Source organism: Lupinus angustifolius, chromosome LG03, assembly GCF_001865875.1.
Source record: "Lupinus angustifolius cultivar Tanjil chromosome LG03, LupAngTanjil_v1.0, whole genome shotgun sequence".
Classification (NCBI taxonomy): Eukaryota; Viridiplantae; Streptophyta; class Magnoliopsida; order Fabales; family Fabaceae; genus Lupinus; species Lupinus angustifolius.
The window spans coordinates 24,313,800-24,338,697 of record NC_032011.1 but is presented as its reverse complement, the minus strand read 5'-3'; the positions used below and the strand labels follow the sequence as shown (position 1 = coordinate 24,338,697).

The 24,898-nt window shown below is 35.1% G+C and overlaps 5 protein-coding genes across 12 annotated transcripts; 3 read left to right on the top strand and 2 right to left on the bottom strand.

The window, feature by feature from the left end:
- LOC109343899 (pentatricopeptide repeat-containing protein At2g04860) lies at nucleotides 620-2,927 on the top strand. The gene has a single exon (XM_019582415.1). The coding sequence runs from the start codon at nucleotides 675-677 to the stop codon at nucleotides 2,838-2,840; it is 2,166 nt and encodes a 721-aa protein (XP_019437960.1). The 5' UTR covers nucleotides 620-674; the 3' UTR covers nucleotides 2,841-2,927.
- On the top strand, nucleotides 3,288-6,350 carry LOC109343892 (protein CYPRO4-like). Its single transcript, XM_019582406.1, has 2 exons — nucleotides 3,288-5,018; nucleotides 5,853-6,350. The coding sequence occupies exons 1-2, from the start codon at nucleotides 3,405-3,407 to the stop codon at nucleotides 6,132-6,134; spliced, it is 1,896 nt and encodes a 631-aa protein (XP_019437951.1). The 5' UTR covers nucleotides 3,288-3,404; the 3' UTR covers nucleotides 6,135-6,350.
- Nucleotides 6,798-8,783, top strand: LOC109343896 (photosystem I chlorophyll a/b-binding protein 5, chloroplastic). The gene is made up of 6 exons (XM_019582411.1): nucleotides 6,798-7,130; nucleotides 7,242-7,374; nucleotides 7,929-8,041; nucleotides 8,131-8,235; nucleotides 8,386-8,474; nucleotides 8,565-8,783. Exons 1-6 carry the CDS (start codon nucleotides 6,799-6,801, stop codon nucleotides 8,705-8,707), a joined length of 915 nt encoding a protein of 304 aa, XP_019437956.1. The 5' UTR covers nucleotide 6,798; the 3' UTR covers nucleotides 8,708-8,783.
- LOC109343893 (UDP-glucuronate:xylan alpha-glucuronosyltransferase 2-like) lies at nucleotides 9,240-12,881 on the bottom strand. Of its 2 annotated transcripts, none has more exons than XM_019582407.1 (4): nucleotides 12,403-12,881; nucleotides 11,648-12,281; nucleotides 10,240-10,807; nucleotides 9,240-9,727 (listed from the first exon to the last, which is right to left on the bottom strand). In XM_019582407.1, the coding sequence occupies exons 1-4, from the start codon at nucleotides 12,574-12,576 to the stop codon at nucleotides 9,337-9,339; spliced, it is 1,767 nt and encodes a 588-aa protein (XP_019437952.1). In that variant the 5' UTR covers nucleotides 12,577-12,881; the 3' UTR covers nucleotides 9,240-9,336. The 2 variants fall into 2 exon arrangements, with proteins under 2 accessions (XP_019437952.1, XP_019437953.1); XM_019582408.1 differs by having other exon boundaries at nucleotides 12,398-12,528.
- LOC109343889 (phosphatidate phosphatase PAH2-like) lies at nucleotides 13,920-23,081 on the bottom strand. Of its 7 annotated transcripts, none has more exons than XM_019582398.1 (13): nucleotides 22,839-23,081; nucleotides 20,809-21,497; nucleotides 19,580-20,480; nucleotides 18,388-18,695; nucleotides 18,186-18,259; nucleotides 17,116-17,200; nucleotides 16,667-16,753; nucleotides 16,487-16,559; nucleotides 15,548-15,591; nucleotides 15,316-15,444; nucleotides 15,122-15,220; nucleotides 14,723-14,861; nucleotides 13,920-14,262 (listed from the first exon to the last, which is right to left on the bottom strand). In XM_019582398.1, exons 1-12 carry the CDS (start codon nucleotides 22,879-22,881, stop codon nucleotides 14,808-14,810), a joined length of 2,586 nt encoding a protein of 861 aa, XP_019437943.1. In that variant the 5' UTR covers nucleotides 22,882-23,081; the 3' UTR covers nucleotides 13,920-14,262; nucleotides 14,723-14,807. The 7 variants fall into 7 exon arrangements, with proteins under 7 accessions (XP_019437943.1, XP_019437944.1, XP_019437946.1 ...); XM_019582399.1 differs by having other exon boundaries at nucleotides 20,809-21,520; nucleotides 22,862-23,080; XM_019582401.1 differs by lacking the exon at nucleotides 22,839-23,081 and adding an exon at nucleotides 14,597-14,601 and having other exon boundaries at nucleotides 13,920-14,259; nucleotides 20,809-21,739.

The following is a 24,898-nucleotide window of genomic DNA, read 5'->3' as shown; positions in this document are numbered from 1 at the left end:
ACACAATTCTTTGCGTGATATTTTCTTAGAAAAGACCCATTGAATATTCCAAAATGATAATAGTAAATATAGGTTACAAAGTGAACGAATATAAGCTTCCCATGCTTCTATTCCTTAAAAAGAAAAAAAGACACTTCACATGCTTCTACAATTAACATTGTTTACCGACATCTTATAATCTTCGGTGTGGGTTATGACAACACAACTCGGTGTGAATAAGAATAATAATACTAGAACATTAGAATAAAATCACAAAACCATCGTAGTATAATACTAGAACATTAAGCAATAAAAATTGGTCTCTTGTAAGGGAATTGTAGAATTTCACTACCCCCCTTTACACATTCAATGCAAAAAACAGACAAGTATTCAAATTTTGTTTAATAGTTTATGGATCTATAACTTGATGCATGGAAGAGAAAGTTTATAATTGCATAGAATGATTAAGAACTCATGAGATAACAAGATTGCTTTCCAACAACATATTACCATTACAAGGCGCTTAGCTAGTTGTACAAAAGTCTGCTCGATCCGAATATAAAAATTCAATTCATGATAACGACATTTGTTAATCGGTAACGGCAGTACCAAAAAAATGACTTAGTAATATAACTGGCGCTCCATCAGCCTAAGTAACATTAACATAAGCTGTTCTATGCAGTGGGTTATGAAACATGAATGTGGCTTCTACGTTTTACTCTTCCACAACCAGAACTGCTTCTAATCTCTCTTTCTTTCACTCTTTGTTCCTCAATGCAAGATACCCATTTTCCATATTTCGTCAACTTTTAGCGTCTAATGCCAATCCCAATCATTTTACATTTTCCTTACTCATCAAAACTTGCCTTTCTTTTTCACCCACTTCGCCATTTCAAGTATCCCAGATTCACACCCAGTTGCTTAAACGGGGTATCGACCAATTTGTTTATGTAAATACCTCTCTTGTTGATTTTTATATGAAACTTGGTCTAACCAATCATGCACGCGAACTGTTTGATGATATGCCTCATAGGGATGTTGTTTCATGGAACGCGTTGATTTGTGGTTATTCACAAAATGGGCATCCTTATCATGCTCTGCACCTCTTTGTATACATGCTTAGACACTGTTTCAGACCTAACCAAACCACAATTGTTAGTTTGCTACCTTGTTGCGGTTGCCATGAGCTTATTCTTCAAGGAAGGTCGATTCATGGGTTTGGAATCAAAGCTGGCCTTGGTTGCTGTGCTCAACTGAATAATGCCCTTGCTTCAATGTATGCTAAGTGTGATCATTTGGAAGCATCACACTTCTTATTTCGTGAAATGTCGGACAAGAATGTCGTCTCTTGGAATACTATGATTGGTGCCTATAGCCAAAATGGATATTCGGACAAGGCGGTTGTGTGCTTCAAAGAGATGCTAAGGGAAGGTTTCCAACCCAGTCCAGTGACAATGATGAACCTTCTGTCAGCAAATGCTATTCCAGCAACTGTCCATTGTTATATTATCAAATGTGGCTTAACCAATGATGCTTCTGTCGTTACTTCGCTAGTTTGTCTATATGCAAAGCAAGGATTCACAGATATGGCAAAATTGCTTTACAAATATTTTCCGACAAAAGACCTGATTTCTTTAACTGCGATCATATCTAGCTATTCTGAAAAGGGTGATATAGAGTCGGCGGCTGAGTGTTTTATCCAAACTCTGCAGTTAGACTTAAAACCAGATGCAGTTTTCTTGATCAGTATCCTTCATGGAATTACTAATCCTGCTCATTTTGCTGTTGGATGTGCTTTCCATGGTTATGGATTGAAAAGTGGACTCACTACCAACTGCTTAGTTGCAAATGGGCTGATAAGCATGTATTTTAGATTTGACGAGATAGAAGCTGCTTTGTCATTGTTTTACGATATGAGCGAGAAATTGCTGATCACATGGAATTCTGTGATATCTGGTTGTGTGCAGGCTGGAAAATCAAGTGAGGCCATGGAGTTGTTCTGCAAAATGAACATGTGTCGACAAAAACCAGATGCCATTACTATAGCTAGTTTACTATCCGGGTGTTGCCAGCTTGGGAACCTGCGGATTGGGGAGACACTGCATTGCTATATCCTTAGGAACAAAGTGACCATGGAGGATTTTACAGGAACTGCTCTAATAGATATGTATACTAAGTGTGGAAGATTAGACTATGCTGAGAAGGTATTTTATCGCATCGATTATCCCTGTTTGGCAACATGGAACTCTATCATATCAGCCTACAGTTTGTACGGACTTGAACATAAAGCTTTCAGTTGTTATGCTAAACTGCAAGAACAAGGGCTGAAACCGGATAAAATTACCTTCTTGGGAGTTTTAGCAGCATGCACTCATGCAGGACTTGTATGTGAAGGAACAGAATACTTCTACATCATGAAAGAGGAGTTTGGATTGATTCCAGGTTTGCAACATTATGCTTGCATAGTTGGTCTCTTGGGCAGGGCAGGGTTGTTCAAGGAAGCTGTCGAACTCATTAACAACATGGAGATTCGACCCGACTCTGCTGTCTGGGGAGCTTTGTTAAGTGCTTGTTGCATCAAACAAGAGGTAAAGCTTGGGGAAAGCTTGGCCAAAAAGTTATTTTTCTTAGATTACAAAAACGGTGGATTTTATGTATTAATGTCAAATCTTTATGCCATTGTTGGGAGGTGGAATGATGTAGGAAGGGTGAGGGATATGATGAGAGATAGTGGAGGAGATGGATGTTCAGGTGTTAGTGTTATTCAAGTGACATCCTTAAAGGACACTAATAATAATAACACACACCTCAGTGAAGGTTATCTGAATACAAGTACTTGGCAGCATTTGTGTCAATATTGACTGCAATACTGCATAATAGATCGAATTTTCCCACCCACAATAGAAAGCTGTTTGTCCATTATACAAATAAAGAGTTTGAAGCTCTAAAATAAGTATCATCCATCCGTATCATTTACCATTTATATTTTTATTATTTATTCCTTCTAATAAAAATATAATTAATGATGCAATGACGATGACCTTGATGAAGATTTAATACTAAAAATAGAGAGGACAAACTTTTTTTAAAGGAAAATGTTATGTAGATAAAATAAAAAATAACATATATCAAAAAATTATATTTTATTTTATTTACTAATGATTGATTTAGAAGTATATGTCTTATTATTTTGTGTGCAAAAACATTTAGAAGAGAATTTAGTAGAAGATACTGTTTTTTTTGAAGAGCTCAAACGGTAAGTTTGCCACATCATATCATATATCACTGTCACAGTGCCACACTTTTCTTATATTTTGGAAAAACCCTAAACCAAAAACACAAAACGCTCCGTTTTTCAAATTTCGAAGTTAGCGCTCTCTCTTCGAATCTGATTTTGATTTCACAATTTAACAGAAGAATTAGTAATGGGTGCAAATCACAGTCGCGAAGAACTGTTCTCAAGTTCTGATTCAGAACAAGATGAAAACGAAGAAACAAATTTCGAAGATGCCAATGAAAACGATGAAGGAGGTTCAAGTTCAGATCGAAGAATCAAATCTCCAATTTCCATTGATGACGTGGATGCCAAACTCAAAGCGTTGAAACTCAAATACTCTTCTTCAACCAACATCCCTAACGCCGTTAAGCTTTACCTTCACGTCGGTGGCAACACTCCTAAAGCAAAATGGGTAACATCTGAAAAACTCACCTCTTACTCTTTCGTTAAAACTAACACCGTTAATGATGAAGATGAAGATGATGATGATGAAGAAGAAGTTAGGGATTCTGAGAGTTTTTGGGTTTTGAAAGTTGGTTCGAAGATTCGATCGAAGGTTAGTGTGGAAATGCAAATGAAAATTTTCAGCGATCAGCGTCGCGTTGATTTCGTTGCAGGTGGTGTTTGGGCTATGAAATTCTTTACTGAAGAACATTGTAAGGTTTTCGTGACTCAATTTGAGAATTGTTTGTTTGAGAACACTTATAATGTTGAGGGTAATGAGAAAAATAAGGTTAAGATTTTTGGAAAGGATTTCATTGGTTGGGCGAATCCAGAAGCTGCTGATGATTCCATGTGGGAAGATGCTGAGGATAGTTTTTCGAAGAGCCCGAGCCCGGCTAGGCCGACACAAGATTTGAGGGAGGAGTTTGAGGAAGCTTCGAACGGTGGTATCCAGAGTTTGGCTTTGGGTGCATTGGATAACAGTTTCTTGGTTAGTGATAATGGGATTCAGGTTGTGAAGAATTTCGCCCATGGGATTCACGGGAAAGGTGCTTTTGTTAACTTTGCTGATGGATACCAGAGTAAAGGTTCTTCGGCTTTTGTGACGCCGAAGAAAACGCTTCTAATGAAGGCTGAGACAAACATGCTTTTAATGAGTCCAAATACAGGGAGGCAGACGCTTCATTCAACAGGGCTTCATCAGCTCGATATTGAGACCGGGAAGGTTGTGACAGAATGGAAGTTCGGAAAGGATGGGACTGAGATTACAATGAGGGATATTCACAATGATAGTAAGGGTGCTCAGATGGACCCTTCAGGGTCAACTTTTCTAGGGTTGGATGATAACCGGCTTTGTAGGTGGGATATGCGTGATCGCCATGGGATAGTTCAAGATCTGGTTGATTCTAGTAACACTCCTGTTTTGAATTGGGCACAAGGGCATCAGTTCTCAAGGGGGACTAACTTTCAGTGCTTTGCCACCACTGGTGATGGTTCTATTGCTGTAGGTTCTTTGGATGGGAAGATTCGATTGTATTCGGTCAGTTCTATGAGGCAGGCAAAAACAGCTTTCCCTGGTCTTGGCTCACCTATTACTCATGTTGATGTCACCTTTGATGGAAAGTGGATTGTGGGTACAACTGATACGTACTTGGTTCTTATTTGTACCATCTTTAGTGACAAAGATGGAAACATGAAAACTGGTTTTTCCGGACGCATGGGAAACAGGATTGCTGCTCCTAGGTTGTTGAAGCTGTCTCCTCTGGATTCACATTTAGCTGGAGCTAATAACAAATTCCGCAATGCTCAGTTTTCATGGGTAAGTTCAAATTTTCTGACTGCTTCCTTAGGATTGTTTCACTTTTTAAGCCTTTTGTTTTTTAATCTATAAGAATCTTTAAAAGTGTGTTTTGTCTTGGCTTCAAATGTTATTACCTTTATATTCATTTCTTCAATTTCCACTTATTGCTGTGTATTTACCCTCTAAATCATGGTTTATGATACTGTACAGTATCAATCGTAAACATTCGGTTCCCTAATTGCAAATTTGCAATACAAGGGCATGTTAGCTTATGTATCACACATTAGCCAATACTGTGAGCTTGTAATATTTTGAGTTATTTGCAGTACTAGGAAGTATTACCTTAGTAGTAGCATTGCAAATAACTCCAAACAAATAAAGTTAGACACTCAATGTTCACTATTAATATTTGATACAGTTAACTAACATCTTCTATTGCATTATAGAAGATGAGCTAAGGTCTATTTTGTAATCTAATAACTTTTTCTTTCATTGCATAATTTCTTTAACGTGCTGCCATGCTCTTATTTCATTCAGTGAACTGAAGCATTGCTCTTGAATCTGTTAGTGAAGAACTCTATCATCTACTGAATGTAAAGTTATATATTATTGACATCTTATTTGAACGGAGATTTCTATGCAAGTCTTTTGCTTTTTCTATGAGTGTATCTAGGTGAAGATTAACAAGTTTATAGCAGTGCCTGTTAATTGTTTATTGATTTACACTTGATTGTGAGATTGCAGTAGTTTTGCATGACATTTCTCTCCTAAAGTTAGATCATGACTCACAATTTCTAAGTGTGATTTTTCTTGTGGGAATATATATTATGATGTCTCTTCTTGGTTGCTTAGGTGACAGAGAATGGGAAGCAAGAGCGCCATATAGTAGCTACAGTTGGGAAATTCAGTGTGATATGGAACTTCCAACAAGTCAAGGATGGTTCTCATGAGTGCTACCGTAACCAACAGGGTCTAAAGAGCTGCTACTGCTACAAGATAGTACTCAGGAATGATTCCATTGTTGAGAGCCGATTTATGCATGATAAGTTTGCAGTCACTGATTCTCCCGAGGCTCCATTGGTAATTGCCACCCCAATGAAAGTCAGTTCATTTAGTATGTCCAGCAGGCGATGATACTCTGGACATGGTCATCGATCTAATGTCAGCTCTTAGTTTAACTAATGTCATTTCACTATTTTAGACAATTCATATTCATTTAAACTTGTGAATTTCATTTGTGATATTTAAGTAGTTAAAGGGGGAAATCCCAGGATGCTTGTCATGTTGTACTAGTATATTATGTTTTCTTTCAAGGTAATGTTAGTTGGACCTAGAATTCTATCATGTTCATTTGAATCCCTTTTTCCTTTTTAGGGTTACTAATCCCTAATTTAGTTGAATACTTCAACATAGGCCTTGCGGTGGGAGGGGCCTTCCCAGTCTAAGCCTCCACTTTTGATTTTTTTGAGCTACAATATGAATCGAAAAGGTCTGAAAAACCTGAAAGGTGCTGCCTCAGGCAGTACACAGTTAAGATCACAACCTTTTCTTTGTAAACTTAGTTTTGATTATGGGAGATGTTGAGGTCTGTGTTCATTGATTATAAGAAATTTGGAAACCACAATGTTCTTATATCTGGAGTGGTCTTGAAGGTTGAAGCTGCTGTGTAGGAGGAAATTGTTACTAGCTAAAACGAATTAGAAGCAGATGTTTGTTATCCAAGTATGAAATCTCCATGGATAAGTGGGACCGTTTTTTACTTTCAAACAAAAAAACAACATAAACAAATAAATGGATTATGTCTGATAAAAAGAATAAATGCATGTGTGGTTGTAATGAAAGTGGCATTTCTTTAGCACTAGGTTTGTGGTCCTCAATCACTACCAGAACAGATAATCAGGAAACAATGGCCCTAGCAATAGGAAGAAGCTTCACTTTTCAGCCATGCTCTTTATTCAGCAATAAGGGTGTAGATAAAACTTCACCTGTGGGAAAATACTCCTGGCTGGGATCTGATGCAGCTGCTGCAAGAGCAGGAGTCACTCAAAGAAGAAGGCAGATTTCTGTTGCAGCACAACAGCGACCTACATGGCTTCCAGGACTTGATCCCCCACCTTATCTTGATGGAACGTGAGGCCCTAATAGCTCTTTGTATTTTGACTACTAATTCATCTTCTGCTGCATTGTGTGAACTTGTTTTGTTTGTCACTTGAAGTTTTTACATAACATAAATCTTTACAGTCTGGCTGGAGATTTCGGGTTCGACCCACTTGGACTTGCAGAAGATCCTAAAAGCTTGAGGTGGTATGTGCAAGCAGAGCTGGTTCATTCCCGCTTTGCAATGCTTGGGGTCTTGGGTATTCTAGTCACAGATGTGAGTCACAACATATACATTTTTTTAGCATTTGCAATGGTTGACACAATCCATAAGAGTGGACCACATTAACTAAATTGATTGGTGAGTTATCTATAAATAGCTTAGCAAGAGATTGTTGAGCCTTGAGGCCTTGATCCTAGAATGAGATAGTCACCTTTAACCTCAAATTCTTGTTTCCAAAAAAGATTAATTGGAGTATCATCTTTGCTATTAAGTTTTTTTTTTGTACTACAAAAGTTATCATCTCACACTTTTGGGTAAGGAACTAATCCTTTCGGGGTTCGTGATTACAAGTGTCGCTCCCAGGTTGAACTCTTGACCTTTTGGTCATCTTGGATATCTAATGGTGTCTTACACCACTAGATCAACATCTTGTTGGTATCTTTGTATTAAGTTGATACAATCTACTTCATAATTAAAAAACGATACAATCTATTATGCTCCATAAGTTGAGGCATTTAATTTAAATAAAAAAGTTGACTATTAAAATACTAGCACCCTTACAACCAGATTTCATTGTGAAGGCCTGAACTTCTTAGTGATATGTGCAGCTACTTCGTGTCACAGGACTTAGTAAGATACCAGTTTGGTATGAAGCCGGCGCAGCAAAGTACGAGTTTGCAAACACAGGAACACTCATCATTGTTCAACTACTTTTGATGGGGTACAATTTTAGTCTTAAGCTACCAACTTCTGCTTCATGAGTTGGGACCCTCCTGTAAACTTGTGATTCCATCATTTTTACTTGAACAGGTTTGCTGAAACAAAAAGGTACATGGATTTCGTTAGTCCTGGATCTCAAGCTAAAGAAGGGTCCTTCTTTGGATTGGAAGCTTCACTAGAAGGCTTAGAGCCAGGGTATTTATTTCATTGTTCCGAGCTAAAGAATTGTTATTTCATTGGATTGGTCCTTCTGTGTTCTGTAACTATCGTTCTGAGCAAGAATTGTTATTTCATTATACTTGAATTAGTAGACATCGATGTATATAATCTTGTTTCAACAAACAGGTACCCTGGGGGACCTCTGTTAAATCCTCTTGGCCTAGCTAAAGACATAAAAAATGCTCATGATTGGAAGCTTAAAGAGATTAAGAATGGTAACATTTTTCTAAGTTCTTTAATTTTTATGAATTGATATATAATACTCAAGATTGGTTCCATAGTTGTTGTTAATCTTCTGATTACAGGGAGACTTGCAATGGTGGCAATCCTTGGCATCTTTGTACAAGCTTCAGTGACTCATGTTGGACCAATTGATAACCTTGTGGAGCATCTCTCTAATCCGTGGCATAAAACTATTATTCAGACACTTGCAAGTTCTACTTCTTAGTTCTAAGAAGTTCCTGTATTATCTTTATGTGACATGGAATGATTCACATAAAGAAATTACTCTCTTTTTTCCTACTTGTCCTTGGTTCACTCAGGTTTAGATCAAGGGCATTGAAGCAAATGTATTCTTATTCTCATGGAGAAGCTAATTATTACACTAATGCCATTGCTAAATTGAGAAGCTCCAAAGTGTTCCCTTGTTCATTATGGAGAACCTTCTTCCACTTTCATGTAATACCCTTAAATGATTTGTTTTCTGAGAGGAGATCTATTTACTTCAAGAATAAGTTTAAAAAACTTACTTCATATCTTAATCATTTATTCTAAAAAATTCTTATGATTGGAGTTTACTCACTAATTCCAACCATTAGATTTCTTTCAAATGAATGACTATGATGTGTAGTATATTTTTTAAACTTAGGAGGAATAGGATCCTCCATTGTTTTCCTTTGTTGTTAGTTGTTTATGTATTCCTTCATTTTTTTTCACAAAAAAATAAACTAAAAACATAGCCAAGGTTCTAGAACGGATAATTCATGCTAATAGACGACTTGGAAAATGTGTATTATATCATTTCATATACATAAAAAAACAAACAAATAAAGGGGTGGAAAATAAAATAGAGAAATCCTAATCCATCAAAAGTGAACCACGTCGTCTAGGATCAGTAATATTAATTTTCCAATGTTCATCAGGAAATCCTTTCTTCCTAGCAATCCTTCTTTCCCAATTCAGCTCAGTACGACGTTGTTTTGTCAACCTACAAAAACCTTGCAACTTCTCATCCATTGTGTCATGAACCTTCCACCACCTACGATGTGCCACGTCACTCGCATAAACCCTTTGTTCCTCTACATCCCAATTGCAATCATAGTCCATGTAACAATGCCACGGTTTCCAACCCAAATAATGAATCGCATAAACCTTTGGTGGGTCGGATTCAAATAACCCGTTTTTAACCCTATGCTCCAACGTTGTGTTCGCCCAGAAATTCTTTAAAAAATTCACCCTCCGAGGTAACCTGTATTAGAAAATAATCAATAAATTAGTGTGGCAGTTTAAATTGCAATCATAGTCCATATAACAATTTTTAGGTTTTGACTGCTGCAACCGCATCAAAATATAGATGCAGTGTGACACTGAATTATAGTAATACAACACCACTGCCTTATAGCGCAATTGCATTGAAGTGCATGTGTGCGACATTAGATCGCATCAAACTACATTTTGATTGTATTATGCTGCGATATATTTGGGTCACATTAGGGCATATCAGACTACATTTTGGTTGCATTAGGCTGCATCGACCCCATTTAGGTCACTTTAGGCTGCATGAGACCGCATTTTGGTAAAAATATTTGTTTAATTACAAAATAATTCACATCGCAACAACCATCATCTGCATGACAACGGCTGCAATTATAGTAACCACAAACCAAATTGCAACCGTAATTTAAAATACTACTATAGTTTTAAATTTAATAAAATATGAAGGACCTATAAGTTATTATTTTAAGTTGTAAAACTTATAACCTGTGCCACCACACGAAAACTTCATTCAGAAATCCTTGGTCACCACCGTTATACGAAATGATGTTGTCTCGGTTCTTCATCAACATGCGAAACGTACAATTCGATGGTTCAAGAACCATGATTCCTGAATTGAAGATCGATTGATCATTCCCCGTTGCTGAAATCTGAGGGAAGTGAAAGAGGATATCGAGATTCCGAAGCACAATGATATCTGAATCGATGAAGATGATTTTATCGTAATCGGTTAACTGCCATAACCGAAACTTGCTATAGTTATATTCATTGTAGGTTCCTTTCTCTGCTTTGGGGTTTCGGATTCGGGTTATGATTCGGATAATCCAACCCGCGGAAGCTAGGGCATGGCGTTTGGGAACGGAGATAGAGTTATCTATGAGGAGAATAAGGTCGCGTTTGGTTCCTGTTTGGATTAGGCTTTGGGCGAGTGTTATTGCGCCGCAAACGTAGGCTTCGGATGAATGAAGAACTGTGGCATAAGCCTCGTGTTTGATCCTAACTTTGTTTCTCACACTTTTTTCAATCTTGGATAAATCGTAAACCTCATCAATACCTGAAAAAGTGACAATGAAACTTCAATTAAATCATAGATTGTGAAATGTGAAAGCTATTTACTAACTAACTTTGCAGGTTAGGAAAAACCAACTTTATTTTTTTTTATTATAAAAAAATGTATACCATATGAGTTTTTTACATTATTATTGTATTACTCACCATTTATTTTTTAATTATTATAGTAATTTAAATAAATGATAGATAACTGGTTGTACATAAATATTATACTTTCTTAAAAATCATAGAAATAAAGACATTAAAATAAGGTATCTCAAATTCTTAATCTAATAGTGATTAGCTCACATATTACAAGGAAATACATATAGTAGTTGGTAGTTGGTAATGAATAATTACATATCAAGACAAAACTTTCATAAATAAATGACAAATGAAGAAAATAAAATCAAACGGTTAGACTACTTCTACTCAAAGGAGAGTAAAAGTTATCGGTTATGCTATTTGATTTCATTTGTGTAATCATTTATAATTATAGTTAACATGTTCATTTTTAATCAGTGTTAATCTATAAAGCATCGCTAGATCCTAAGATGATCAAATGTTCAATTCCTAGGAGTGATTTTTATTGAGAAGGCCACACACCCAAAAATGCAAAATAGATTAATTCTTTAGCAAAAATGTGAGGGAATATAATTGATAGTACCAAATAAAATCCAAAGCCTATAACATATGAAATAATAAGAGAAGCCTAATCACTTAACATCCTTATCAAGCTTCAACCATTTTCTGGCAGTGAACTCTCTATTTTCATTTTTTACTTTGAATGCATGCTCATCAAATGTTCAAAGAAGGTAAAAAAAAAAAAGCATATTATACATACCTTGTTCCCAGAGTGGCAATGACAATTTGCATGACCCAACAGGCAATGAAACCTTCTGTTCCAACTTCTTCAAATCTGGTTCATAATACCACCAATCACCTTGCTTCCTAACCAAGTTATCACATGGAAATATTTCTGGCATTGGTCTACACTTGCTTAACAAAACCACTCTTGTCTTCCATCTCCAATCCTTCTTTCCTTTCTTCACCACTAGATTCGCGGCGATAAGATGAACTTGAAACCGAAAAACGTCCCTCCCCCAGCCCTCTTCCGGATACTTGCACGGCACCTTAGCCACAATCACATCCATGTTTTCATATTTTGCATACTCTGGCATTGGTATCTCTGGGCATGATGGCACATCACTCTCTTCCTCCTCATCTATCCATTCAGGAAATAAATCTGTCCAATTGAAAAACTCTGATACCCTTTCAAAAGAAACAGGTATTGTTTTTCCATGCAAACTCCATTCACTAACATCATCTTCATCCATGTTCACCATTCCTATCTTTAGTCCTTTCCCCATCTCGCCGAAGAAGCTAGGCACCTTTATCTTAGTTGCAGTCTTCTTTGGCCTAAGTGCTTTTACTTGATGTTCCTCCAATACTGCTTTCATTTTGAAGGCTTTTTCTGTCTACAAGTTTGAATATCAACCAAATAATTAAAGACTGATCACAAAAAAATGCTTCATATGCACATGCATATATATATATATATGACTATCAAATGAAAAACTAAGGGTATGCTTACCTTACCTTTTGATGACATTCCCTTAAGGAACACCTTACAAGGGAGGCTGCGTTATCGAAATAAGCAGAAGGCAATGGATGGAGAAGAAGGATTGCATAAATAAGCAGAGAAAAGGCCAAGAAGATCAAATTGATTCTGATAACCAAAGATTTAGATGGCATCATCTTTAGAAGACTCATACCTTGAATCCCTTGAGTCTTGAACAGTATTCACAGAAGTATCTGAAATGGAAGAGCAAAGTAACTATATATCTAAATGAACTCTGCACTCACCAGATTAGATTAATAAATATGATGAAAGAGTAATCAGCAAGGATTGGAAGTAAAGGTTGGAGATTTAGAGTAAATATTAAATCATGGTAGCCATTCATGTACTTCCATTTGTCCTTTCCTTGTTCTATATTACTTCTTTTTTTTCTTGGTACATTAGAAAAGCAAAAAAACTAGAACTAAATTATCCATTTGCAAAAAAGTTATGAGCTTATTACTTCCTTTATTGACAGTCAACAAAATTTCTAGAAAAAAGTGGGAATTACCTATGTATTATCATATATGTTTCTCATGTTTGGTGAGTTCAGAACTAAGGGGAGGGGTATAGTAGTAAAAAACCATGTACATTAATTTAATAAACAGGTATTGGAAAATAAATAAGAAGTGGAAACGTGAAAGAGCAAATGAGGCAGGTGAGCCAACAAACCATTCGGTTGCCCTGTCAACTTCCTACATGCAAAGAAAGATGGCTTCTATTTGTTCATGAACTGTGAGGCTCTACCAATTCTTGATAATTGATATATATCTAATGATAAACTCATTTTACTTTATCTGTGTTTTATAAATTAGCAAAAGTGATTCATATTTGTTTACCCACATCATCCTATGAGACCAATGGGGTGTGCCCATTTCAATCTTTTATAGGTCAACTATGTCTTTTATAGGTCCATCGTAAATCATTGTTCAGGTGGTGAATCAATGCAATTATGGCACAACAAACCATAAAGAACCATGAATCATAATGACAATCCTACTTCAACCATTTAGCCCTGTGGCCTCATGCCCAACTATCCCCATCAGAAGAATGAAACAGAGATTCTCATATCTCATCTTAATAAATAGAAAAAGTAAAAAATGTAATTAAATTTGAAAAGTTGTTGATTATCAGCAAATATGTTATTTACACAGATAACTACAAATACATATAGTTATGAGTACGAATAAGTAGTACCCACTTCGTTATCGTCCCTCATAAAAATAGATGGGTAGTTTATAAAATTTAACTAAATTTTAAAGGTATTAATGTAATTTACTCATTATTTTATATATTTATAATATCACCTAATTAATCATTTACTCAGTCACAAGGATAAACTTTTTTTGTGGATCAACAATTAATCTAATTTGAACACCAATTCAATCATTAATCAATCTGGATGAATTATTTAAACTGCCACTTAATGAAGTATTGAAATCCACAAATTAAAAGAAACAGAATTATAAAAGAAGAATAAACTTTTCAACATTATTGGAAAATGAAACTGAGTAGTGATTCCGGTATACAGTGATAGTACATATACAATTAAGCAAAATCAAATGAAAAGGACTTGACTAGGCACTAATCTATAGACAGATGCCAGATGTGTGGGATTCCATGACTTAAGTGGTCATGAAATCAAATTATTAAACTATACTAAGGGGAAAATTGATGTGATCTCACAGCATCAAGCAAGGAAGTTGATTTAGCAGCAGCATGCAAAATGTATCATTCCCTTTCATAAGATTGCTTCCAAAAAATTGAGTTCCTATAAATTAATCCATCAGCACACTTTGACAACAGAATGAGCCTGTTCTCAATGGGCATAGCAACATCACCTGTATTAGCAAAAAATTATCAAAATGAAGTAGCATGCACAATTGCACATTCAGAATGGTGTATATATAGTTAACATAATATAATACTCTAATTTTTATGAAGAGGCGTCTAATCATCTTTAATTTCTAATATGTTATGCTAGAAGAGGCTAAAAACATTTAAAGGGTGACCCAGTGCATGAGGCTCTCCCACCTAGTGGGGTATGGAGATGGTAGATGCATGTAGTCTTACCCAGAAGGCAGAGAAGACTCTTTCCAGGATTGAACATATGACCTCTTGGTCATTAAACAACAACCTTAATGTTACATTTAAGCTCACCCTTTGTATGAAGACATCTCCTACAAAAAATCTGATTGAATAAAAGGAAATACATGAGTTAATACCTTTATATATAAGCATCCAATAGCTAAAACTATCCTGGAGACTGAACAGGTTATGTGGAGCTGAAAAGAAACTTACCCATAGAACTGTAGAGACAGCAGCACAATATGCACCCATACATATCCAGACCAATATAATTAAGCCAAAAAAGTCAACGTGGTTCTCAGTCTACAAGAGGAGGGGGTAGCTTCCAGAAATTCCATGAATTAAAATCCTCCTGCAACCAATGTTCAGCAAGAACAAGGCCACAAAATAAGTTACATCACAACCAAATGCATAAAAGTATCATACTTTCATTCAAAGCATAACATTGTAATTAGAATTTATATCACAAGCCAAGTATACAATAATCCACAATTCTCTCACACAACTAGCAAGCTTTGCTTTAAATTTTAAATCTAGGATTAAAATTGGAACACAATCCCATATAATGAAATTATGAAGAATATAAAGGAGAAAGGTTATTTGCAATTAAACCTGCTCAGACGAGTTTGTAGAGGGAAACATTCCATTCACGAGAGCATGAAGAGAAGTATATGATCTCGTGTCAAGAAGACGGTTTACAGCAACCTCTCCCTGCAAACTTAAAAATAAGAAAGGAGGTTTGACAGAATTGAAACATTTTTCGGGAACTCTTAGCATTTATTTTAAAACAATAAGGATTTATTTACCTTGGGATTAATGATAAAGATTTTTCCTCTAGGGATTCCGACCTTCAGGTAGCTGATTTCATCCGTATCCCTATTTCCAAAACCAGCATAGAATGGACTGCAATCAGAGGGAAAAAGTGTCTTGATGCCCTGGAGACATTAAAATTTGACTTATATTTAATAAGACAATCATTATGCTGAAAAATATTAAAATGATGCCTATTTTAATAACTGACAGTAGTAAACTACTAACCTCTAGGCATGCAATTTTGAATTCATGAGGAACCCTCCTGATAACTGGAAACAGAAAAGAAATATGTTTTAGTCCAATTATTAGAAAGGCAAGACCAAGAATCTCATACTCTCATTTGAATGGCCAATGGATCATGAGATAACTTAAAAGCAAAATAGCATGTGATGTCCAGAAGTCAGAAATTATTGTCTATATGAGATTGTGATATATTTTCAAAAGATCAAAAGTTCATAAACCATGCCGTAGAAATTCCAAAAATCAATTAAGTGTGAAACATCACGTCCATCACAGGCACACTGCAAGTGTTAAAATCTTAAGGTTTTGTCCAGCTATTGTGGAAGCTCTAGAGTATAAAGGAGTTCATATCGCCTACATCCGAACAATCAATGATATGTATAATAAAGTCAAGACTAGTGTTAAAATACAAGGCAGAGTCCTAGACGAGAATGTTGCGTTGGATGAGTGGACACACTATACAAGATATTGTTAGGAATGAATTCTCAAAGAAAAAGTTGTGGTAACTCGTATTGTAGAAAATATCTCGCCTTAGGTGATTTGGGCATGTGTGGAGGAGATTTGTAGAAGCTCCGGTAAGAATTTTAGATCAAATGAAGGTTAGACCAATTTATATAGGCATATGGAGGCCAAAAAACCATATAGGTAAAACTATTAAAGATTTGAAAATCAATGATTTGTCAATGAATATGGCGTCGTTTGATCGATATAGATGACCTCATCTGGTAGGATTAAGACTTGATTATTGTATTTTTTTTTACATTTCGATAAAAGTAGTTCCATTACCAAAAGAGAAAAGGTAGTCCCAGGAGGCAAGTTTATCATGAACACTTGCACACTATATGAATTGGGGAAAGAATTTGCAAGAAAAATAGAAGAAAGGAAACACAAAGAAGCAGAAAAGAAGATAAGCAGACTTGTTACCTTCTCGATATAAAGAGGGAAAGAGTCCATCTGGGGAAATAACAACAGGACCATCTGGTAAAACCTTCCCATCCTGCAATATAAAAATAAGTATGAAATGTAAATTGCTTACTTTCCTTGTTTTCCTTTTTTTCAATCCATGGTTGAGAAAGTAAACTGATTGCTAAATCTATGCATCACCTGTTTAAGGTTGACTAGGAATTGTCGTGTAATATAGGCCTGAGAAATTGAACGAGCACTGAGAAAAAGCAGCTGGTAACCATTCTCCTGTTTAATGTGATATAGTCAAGAGAAAGTACCATAAAGATTTCCAACAACAACCAAGTCTCAGTCCCACAAGGTAGAAAAAAGACTATGAATCCATGTAAAAAAGATGAGTATAAAATTGTTAAAGGGGAGGTATTTGGTGAGTTTACGTTCAAAACTCACAGGAAACTAATCATCATTAGAATGATAAAACATTTAAATAGAAGTAAAAATTCGTGGTCTAAGCATACAAAGCAACAAACTATATGTTTTGAGCCTACTGGCCCAAAAAATGCCTAAATGCAATACATATTCAGGATTTAACCACATTATCACGTTTTAGGAATCTTAAAACATTTACAGATTGAAAAGGATGAAGGAACCTTGATAGCGGAGAATAAATGTGCAACACCTGTTTGTGACCAGTCAACACCAACCAATGGCATGAACTGGCCGAGAACATCTGACCTGTAAGACATGAAACAAAAGAAAGAAATTACCATTGTCACACCAGATTTAGAAATTCTAAAACTAAAATAGGAAAGAAGCAGAAGACATGGATTCTAATAAGAAAAGGCTTATATGCTTGCAGAAAACTGGAAGGAAATTCAAACAATCTCTACAATTCATCAAACTTGAAAAGCACAAATTGTTTATCTAAATTGTTTTGAGTGATTTGTATGCAATCATTCTTTTTTTCTATTTATACAATCATTAACTTTAGAATATGCAAGAATAGATAACACAATCATTAACTTTAGGGAATAGAATCAGAAAGATAATACACGATATGATTTGGTAATCATATATTTAATCTTAATCCAATATAGAATATTCTAATTATCTCAACAACCATAAACAAAAATATAGCATAGAATAAGATGCATATGATTTTTGGGCAGCAAACAGCTGAACAAGCAGATGAAACTGCTGTTTTTATCCTGTTAGCACTATAAACTAAAGACAAGCTCGGGAGACCCATGTCTAGTTTTCTTCAAGTGATAACAGAAGTAGAGGTATGGGGCTCAAAAGAAACAAGTTTCAAAGAGAATTTAATTGTTCACCATTTTTAAGCATCATAGAGCAGTTTAATGCTTGCATGGCACACTAGATTTGACCATGACATATATGTGGAAAAAATCTGCCGAGACATGTTTTCTCCTGTCTAAAAAACATGGATTGCAAAGCTCATTGGGGAAGACATCATATTGCAAGTAAATCTTAGTTAGGAGATGCATAGAATTTTTTATTGAGCCAAACTAAATAGATTCACTTAGTTCTAAGATTTAGACGAGATTGCAGAGGAGCATATTTTTAAGTAGGCACCAAGTATCTTTCATTTGGTAGGTAAATTAACGATGAAAAAGAAAACAATCATTAATAGAATGAATATTAACCAATGCATTGTCTGAGTGAAGTAACAACTTCATTCTCCGAAAAGATATAACCTCACCTTGTAATCGTCCCATCCACGTCTGAGATCACTACACGAGTGTTCCATTTCCACAAAAATATTCTAGCATCAACCTGTTAATTGAGCATAAAAAATAAATAAAGAAATACTAGTGGATGAGACATTTCAATTAAAGATATGTAAGAGGAAAGGAGAATTGGACCTCGCATTCTTAAAATAAAATCATTGATATTCATGATACCTGCTGCTTCCCCAGCATAGCTGTAGAGAAAGTGAAAATTACAGTGTTCCTCCCTTCCTTCAGATTCAACAAAGATACCTGTTCAGAAGTTGGAGTATTTTCCCTAACCTTCTTTTTCATAAAATTGGGTTTGAGCTCATTTTTGTCTGCATCTTCTCTAATTGTATTCTCAGGAGAATTAGTAAAAGTAGTATTTTTGGCATCGCTTGGAGTTGGGGGCAAAGGGCTTTTAGATCCTGATCTCCTCAAGGAGAAAGGCCAGACTCGCCAATTTCCGCTGGGGGAAGGGTTGAGTGTTGATGGATCACCTGTAACATTTTTCTCAACTTGGTCAAGAGGTGTATCTGCATTTCAGTTTAAACTTTACATGGTTGTTGACTTCCAAAGATAGCATGCTTGAAACAAATGGAGCAGCTGCATCCCATGGAAAATAATGATGATCACTCTAATAAAAGCCTATTATCCCTCACAATTTAAGGGACAAAAAAACTTATTACCCACCAATTTGTCAGCATCAAATGCTTTAGAAGTAGTGTCACCTTCCAATTATTCATACAACAAGTGTTTACGAAAAGTCTAACCAAATTTTCTGCATTGAATGCTTTAGAAGTAGTGCCAGCTTCCATCCTTTCATACAATAAGTTTTTACGAGGAGTATTGTTTGCATAAATGATAAATGAATATGGTGACTACTGACTAGCTAGAGTTTAATGCTTAAGAAGCAAATTTCAAATCAACAATAATGACAGAAGTCTTCCATTTTTGCTCTACCATAATGCAGGTCACAGGAGACAAGTCTGCTCAAACTAAAGTCATGTAGAAAGTATGTTGCTTCCAATATTTAGTAAAATTACAAATTGCAGCAACAACATGCTAATTAACTATCACAAATACCATTCTTCAAAGGAATAAACTTTGATGAACAGCCAATGTGAAAGTTTTGTAGTCATCCAATCATGCACTGCCATGTCATTAAAATATTTGACTATCAGAATAACTACTTTAAAAGTAAAAAAAATTGATATATAATTGATTGATAGTTTAAAAATTGTAGACCGACGGTGTATTAAATTTAGACTCTTCTCCAAAAACAGTATGTTCAGTACATTATTTGAACAATATGAAATACTATTTAAAGACATTGATTGTTTTCAATTCAACAGATAGACACAAACAAAGGAACATCCCTTACCGAGGGGAACATTCAGAACAGTATTGTTGAGCTCTCCAGAACTATGGTAATCATTGGCACCTGGCTCCTCGTGCAATAGCTCATTTTCTTTGCTTTCATCTGATTTTAGATATTCCAAGTTATCTTTACCAGGAAATGTCCACAGCAAGGATGTGGATCTTGAGTTCAGTGATTGACTTAAAGGAAAACAAGCTTGTCTCATGCTGTCACTATGAGAGGAAAAGTTGGGCAACGATCCTGTATGCTGCCCGGCTTCCTCCTTAGCAGCCTCATTTCTAGGGATAACTATGGGGCTGGATATTACTCCTAACTCTTCAAGGTCACTTGTTTGGTTTACTGTGGTAGAATTCTCCAGAGATGAATGCAAATTGCAAATTGCATAACCTAAGTGGTCTACTTTTTCGGTTCCATTCTCATTAGAAAGATGATCTTCTTTATCAATATATTCAGGGGAGATTGATCCCGCCAATTGATCATTGGTTCTGCTTTCATCAAGGTCACTAAAAAGGAAGTTTTCTTCCTCTGAACTTGCTGATGGTGATCTCGTGGTAGATTTTCCAGGTAAACAATCACCAAGAGACTCCACAGGAGATGATAACGTGCTAGAGAGATCTTTATCTTTCCTATCATTCTCATCTAAGGTTTGGTTATCCGGGCTACTGGAACCAGAAGGTTTGGTAACAAAGTTTGACTCAACTTCCTCACTTGAACAACGTCCTAGACCCATATTGACAGTTTGAAATTTTGGGGACGTTTGTAACTCTTCACCATCTGTCACATCACACGTACTAACAAATGAATTAGAACAACTTGTTCCCTGAGCCCCAGAATGAAACTCAGAGACTTCCATCACTGGCATCCCAAGATCAACATTGTTGGTGACTTCCTCAATTTCTGTACCCTAAAGAAGAACTCCCACATATCAGTGTCAACCAGAACAGGCTTCATTTAATAATTCCATCAGACAAAAAAAAAGTTGTATGATACGAATTTAACATCATGTAGTCTTTGTCAAGCTAAAACCATAATCAATGGCTACTTGCTCATCTAGGAAGCACGTACGGAACAAGACAGATACATTGATATGGCTAAAACTTATAAAGCAACATACAAATATAATTATGAAAAGCATCTAAGAAATATCGCAATATCCGATATGATACGAATCAGATACTGACACAATAACCATTTTAAAGCATACACCCTACACAGATGGTTATTGAACTTACATCAGGCAGGAGTGCAGTTTTAGAATGCAAAACTTGATCATGAACATTGACTTCTCCACATTCTCCAGCGAGGTACAACAAGTCGTGAGCTTGTTTCGGAGTAGTTTGGTCACCAGAGAGATTGGTGGACCACTTAAGCTCCAACAAGTTTGCAGCAACCTCAGCATTCTCAATTGAATCCACAGTTTTCCCATCACCATCCTCTACTCTTTCTTCTTCTTCTCCTTCTTCAACTGTCCCCTTCAACGACTTTCGACCGAACATAAGGCCGAGCAATCTAGCGCGGCGAGAACCTCTCCTCCCCACCACAATCTTATTACCATCATTCTCCGAATCAAAGTTACAGCTCTTAGACTTAAGAGATTTAACCGTGTCATTATTATTACTGTTATTACTGTTATTACTAATATTATCATCAGTTTCATATCCAGAATAAAATTCTCCATTATCATGATCGATTTCCCTAAGAAAAAAAGCTTCTCCTTTACCATCTAGATACATATTGAAATCAGCATTGACACCGTTAACGTTAATATCAACTACTTTCTCACGCGCTTTCAAAACCCCTTGGAATTTACCGAATCGAACGTACCACGGCGAGGATTTAAATGAACCGTCAGGTTGTTCCACCACCACGATATCGACGGCGCCACCGAACGGATGTAACGGTCCGGTAACGGTGTATACACCTTGACTTATGAAACTCCCTAACCTCCCCACCGCTCCTTGCATCGTTGTGATTCTGATTATCACAACATTCGATTGATTGATTGATTGATTGATTGATAGATAGATAGATTTATTGTAATTATTGAAGATCTAGAAATGACGATGAAATCAATGGATATTATGGTTTTGAAGGGTTGGAATGTGCCAAATGTTGAATTATTGATTTATTGAATAATGTTATTGAATTCTGACCCTTTAAACTAATTTTTTTAGGAGAGTAGTTGGAAACAAACTTAATCAAGGCCATAAAACCTGACTAGATCAAGAGTTCTATTCTTATGAGTAATGTTTGTTTTGTTGAGAGGTCAGTCATATCCCGTGGAAAGAGAGATTAATTCTTATAAAAAAAATGGGATTCTAACAAAAAATAGATGATACATTTATTGTTTTTTAAACTTCCTCATCTTAATCTTTAATTTTAGGAAAATTCAATAATATAAATTAGAATAAATTTATATCATTCCACATTTATAGAATAATGAATAGTTAAGGTGAAGAGGAAGTTGATATCACCTCATAAAAAAAAGTAGATGGGAAACAAGACATGCACTGAGAAAGGTGGGGCCCGCTGATTTTGAGATTCAAGGGCTACTCACACCGTTTGATCAATCTTTTGTTCTTAACATTCGTGCTTCCTTCACGCTTTTTCATTCTTCCTTTTTCAACCAGACACGTCATTCATTTTGGGAATTCTTCAACTTAATACACTGGATTTTATTTCTAGTTTTATTGTTGATAAATTAATGTTTATTGATTTAAAATGGTAGCGTTGGATATGTAAAATATATTTGGTTTTCTGTTTTGCAATTTCTATTTACGCCTGGTAAATTCTACCCACATCCCAACTTTTATAAAGTGCAATATATTAATATGGAATATATTAAACATATGTAGATTAACAATCATTTATTATAATGGAGATATCGTAAACAAATTGAGAAGAAATGGGAGAGGGGCAAAGTTGAGGCGTGGACGGCAGGATATTCCAAATAAGTGTGGCCTGTGTTGTGGTCAAGTAAGTAGTGGTTCACGGCAAGGCGATTATATGTTCAACTAACACCGCTTACTCGATCCTAAGGCTATGTTTGGTTTAGGAATGAAAGAAAATGGAAGGAAAGAGAGTCAAAGGAAAGAAAAGTAATAAAAATAAGATGATAAGTTTATTGTCGGTATTGTTGAAAATAGAAGGAAAGTGAGAGGAAAGAAAACCACGTTTATACATAATGTATTGAAAATGACATAAGTGTTCTTATTATATATATATATTTATGTAGCATATCTAATTTTTAAATTTTATACACCTTGACTTATGAAACTCCCTAACCTCCCCACCGCTCCTTGCATCGTTGTGATTCTGATTATCACAACATTCGATTGATTGATTGATTGATTGATTGATAGATAGATAGATTTATTGTAATTATTGAAGATCTAGAAATGACGATGAAATCAATGGATATTATGGTTTTGAAGGGTTGGAATGTGCCAAATGTTGAATTATTGATTTATTGAATAATGTTATTGAATTCTGACCCTTTAAACTAATTTTTTTAGGAGAGTAGTTGGAAACAAACTTAATCAAGGCCATAAAACCTGACTAGATCAAGAGTTCTATTCTTATGAGTAATGTTTGTTTTGTTGAGAGGTCAGTCATATCCCGTGGAAAGAGAGATTAATTCTTATAAAAAAAATGGGATTCTAACAAAAAATAGATGATACATTTATTGTTTTTTAAACTTCCTCATCTTAATCTTTAATTTTAGGAAAATTCAATAATATAAATTAGAATAAATTTATATCATTCCACATTTATAGAATAATGAATAGTTAAGGTGAAGAGGAAGTTGATATCACCTCATAAAAAAAAGTAGATGGGAAACAAGACATGCACTGAGAAAGGTGGGGCCCGCTGATTTTGAGATTCAAGGGCTACTCACACCGTTTGATCAATCTTTTGTTCTTAACATTCGTGCTTCCTTCACGCTTTTTCATTCTTCCTTTTTCAACCAGACACGTCATTCATTTTGGGAATTCTTCAACTTAATACACTGGATTTTATTTCTAGTTTTATTGTTGATAAATTAATGTTTATTGATTTAAAATGGTAGCGTTGGATATGTAAAATATATTTGGTTTTCTGTTTTGCAATTTCTATTTACGCCTGGTAAATTCTACCCACATCCCAACTTTTATAAAGTGCAATATATTAATATGGAATATATTAAACATATGTAGATTAACAATCATTTATTATAATGGAGATATCGTAAACAAATTGAGAAGAAATGGGAGAGGGGCAAAGTTGAGGCGTGGACGGCAGGATATTCCAAATAAGTGTGGCCTGTGTTGTGGTCAAGTAAGTAGTGGTTCACGGCAAGGCGATTATATGTTCAACTAACACCGCTTACTCGATCCTAAGGCTATGTTTGGTTTAGGAATGAAAGAAAATGGAAGGAAAGAGAGTCAAAGGAAAGAAAAGTAATAAAAATAAGATGATAAGTTTATTGTCGGTATTGTTGAAAATAGAAGGAAAGTGAGAGGAAAGAAAACCACGTTTATACATAATGTATTGAAAATGACATAAGTGTTCTTATTATATATATATATTTATGTAGCATATCTAATTTTTAAATTTCAAATTACATAGCTAAATAATTTATTTTTAATAATATTAATTAATATTTTTTAAGTAAATATAAACTAAGTTTAATATAACAATATTTGTTTATAAAATTCAAAGAAAATCATTAACATCCTACATACATCTTCTTCTAACTAATGTGTCTAAAGAAAATATAACTCATATTTGACAATCACTTTTATATTTTAATCATTTCACTTCCATATATTTTTATTTTGTCTTTCTAATTTATTTATTATTCATTACTTTGTTGATAATTTTAAGTAATGCTATTTTTTCTTTTCACTTCATCTTTTAGCGTACATAATTACTATTTATTTGTGAATTCAAAAGCAACATAAATAAAATTAAGTTAACTAATTTTACATAAAAATTAATATAAACAAAGAAGTTTACTACATTGTATCTATTTTCACCTATATTATTCTTTCAATTTATGATGGAAGGACAAATTTGGAATTTTGATGGTTTTCCTTCATTCCTTCATTTTCTTCCCAAATTAGGGAGGAATTTTTTTGTGAGACTCATACATATTTTTTCATTCCTCCCTATTTAATGTTGGAACCAAATGGTGGAAAACAAAATTTCTCATTACTTTTCTTTTCTCATTTTTTCTTTCCTCTTGTTTTATATGCAATCAAACATAGTGTAAGGCTCCATTTGGTTACAGAAGGAGAAATATGTAAGAAAGAAATTGAAAAATAGAGAAATAAATGAGAA

Excerpts from the sequence above, each read along its gene's own strand:
- LOC109343899 (XM_019582415.1), top strand. The coding sequence starts at position 675 with ATGAATGTGGCTTCTACGTTTTACTCTTCCACAACCAGAACTGCTTCT.
- LOC109343892 (XM_019582406.1), top strand. The coding sequence starts at position 3,405 with ATGGGTGCAAATCACAGTCGCGAAGAACTGTTCTCAAGTTCTGATTCA. Across the intron at positions 5,019-5,852 it reads GCAATGCTCAGTTTTCATGG|GTGACAGAGAATGGGAAGCA; the intron begins GTAAGTTCAAAT and ends TTGGTTGCTTAG.
- LOC109343896 (XM_019582411.1), top strand. The coding sequence starts at position 6,799 with ATGTCTGATAAAAAGAATAAATGCATGTGTGGTTGTAATGAAAGTGGC. Across the intron at positions 7,375-7,928 it reads TGGGTATTCTAGTCACAGAT|CTACTTCGTGTCACAGGACT; the intron begins GTGAGTCACAAC and ends TGATATGTGCAG. Across the intron at positions 8,236-8,385 it reads CTAGAAGGCTTAGAGCCAGG|GTACCCTGGGGGACCTCTGT; the intron begins GTATTTATTTCA and ends TTCAACAAACAG.
- LOC109343893 (XM_019582407.1), bottom strand. The coding sequence starts at position 12,576 with ATGAGTCTTCTAAAGATGATGCCATCTAAATCTTTGGTTATCAGAATC. Across the intron at positions 10,808-11,647 it reads ATTGCCACTCTGGGAACAAG|GTATTGATGAGGTTTACGAT; the intron begins GTATGTATAATA and ends TCACTTTTTCAG. Across the intron at positions 9,728-10,239 it reads GTTTTCGTGTGGTGGCACAG|GTTACCTCGGAGGGTGAATT; the intron begins GTTATAAGTTTT and ends TTTCTAATACAG.
- LOC109343889 (XM_019582398.1), bottom strand. The coding sequence starts at position 22,881 with ATGCAAGGAGCGGTGGGGAGGTTAGGGAGTTTCATAAGTCAAG. Across the intron at positions 21,498-22,838 it reads AGGGAGTTTCATAAGTCAAG|GTGTATACACCGTTACCGGA; the intron begins GTGTATAAAATT and ends TCATAAGTCAAG. Across the intron at positions 14,862-15,121 it reads CTACAAACTCGTCTGAGCAG|GAGGATTTTAATTCATGGAA; the intron begins GTTTAATTGCAA and ends CATTGGTTGCAG.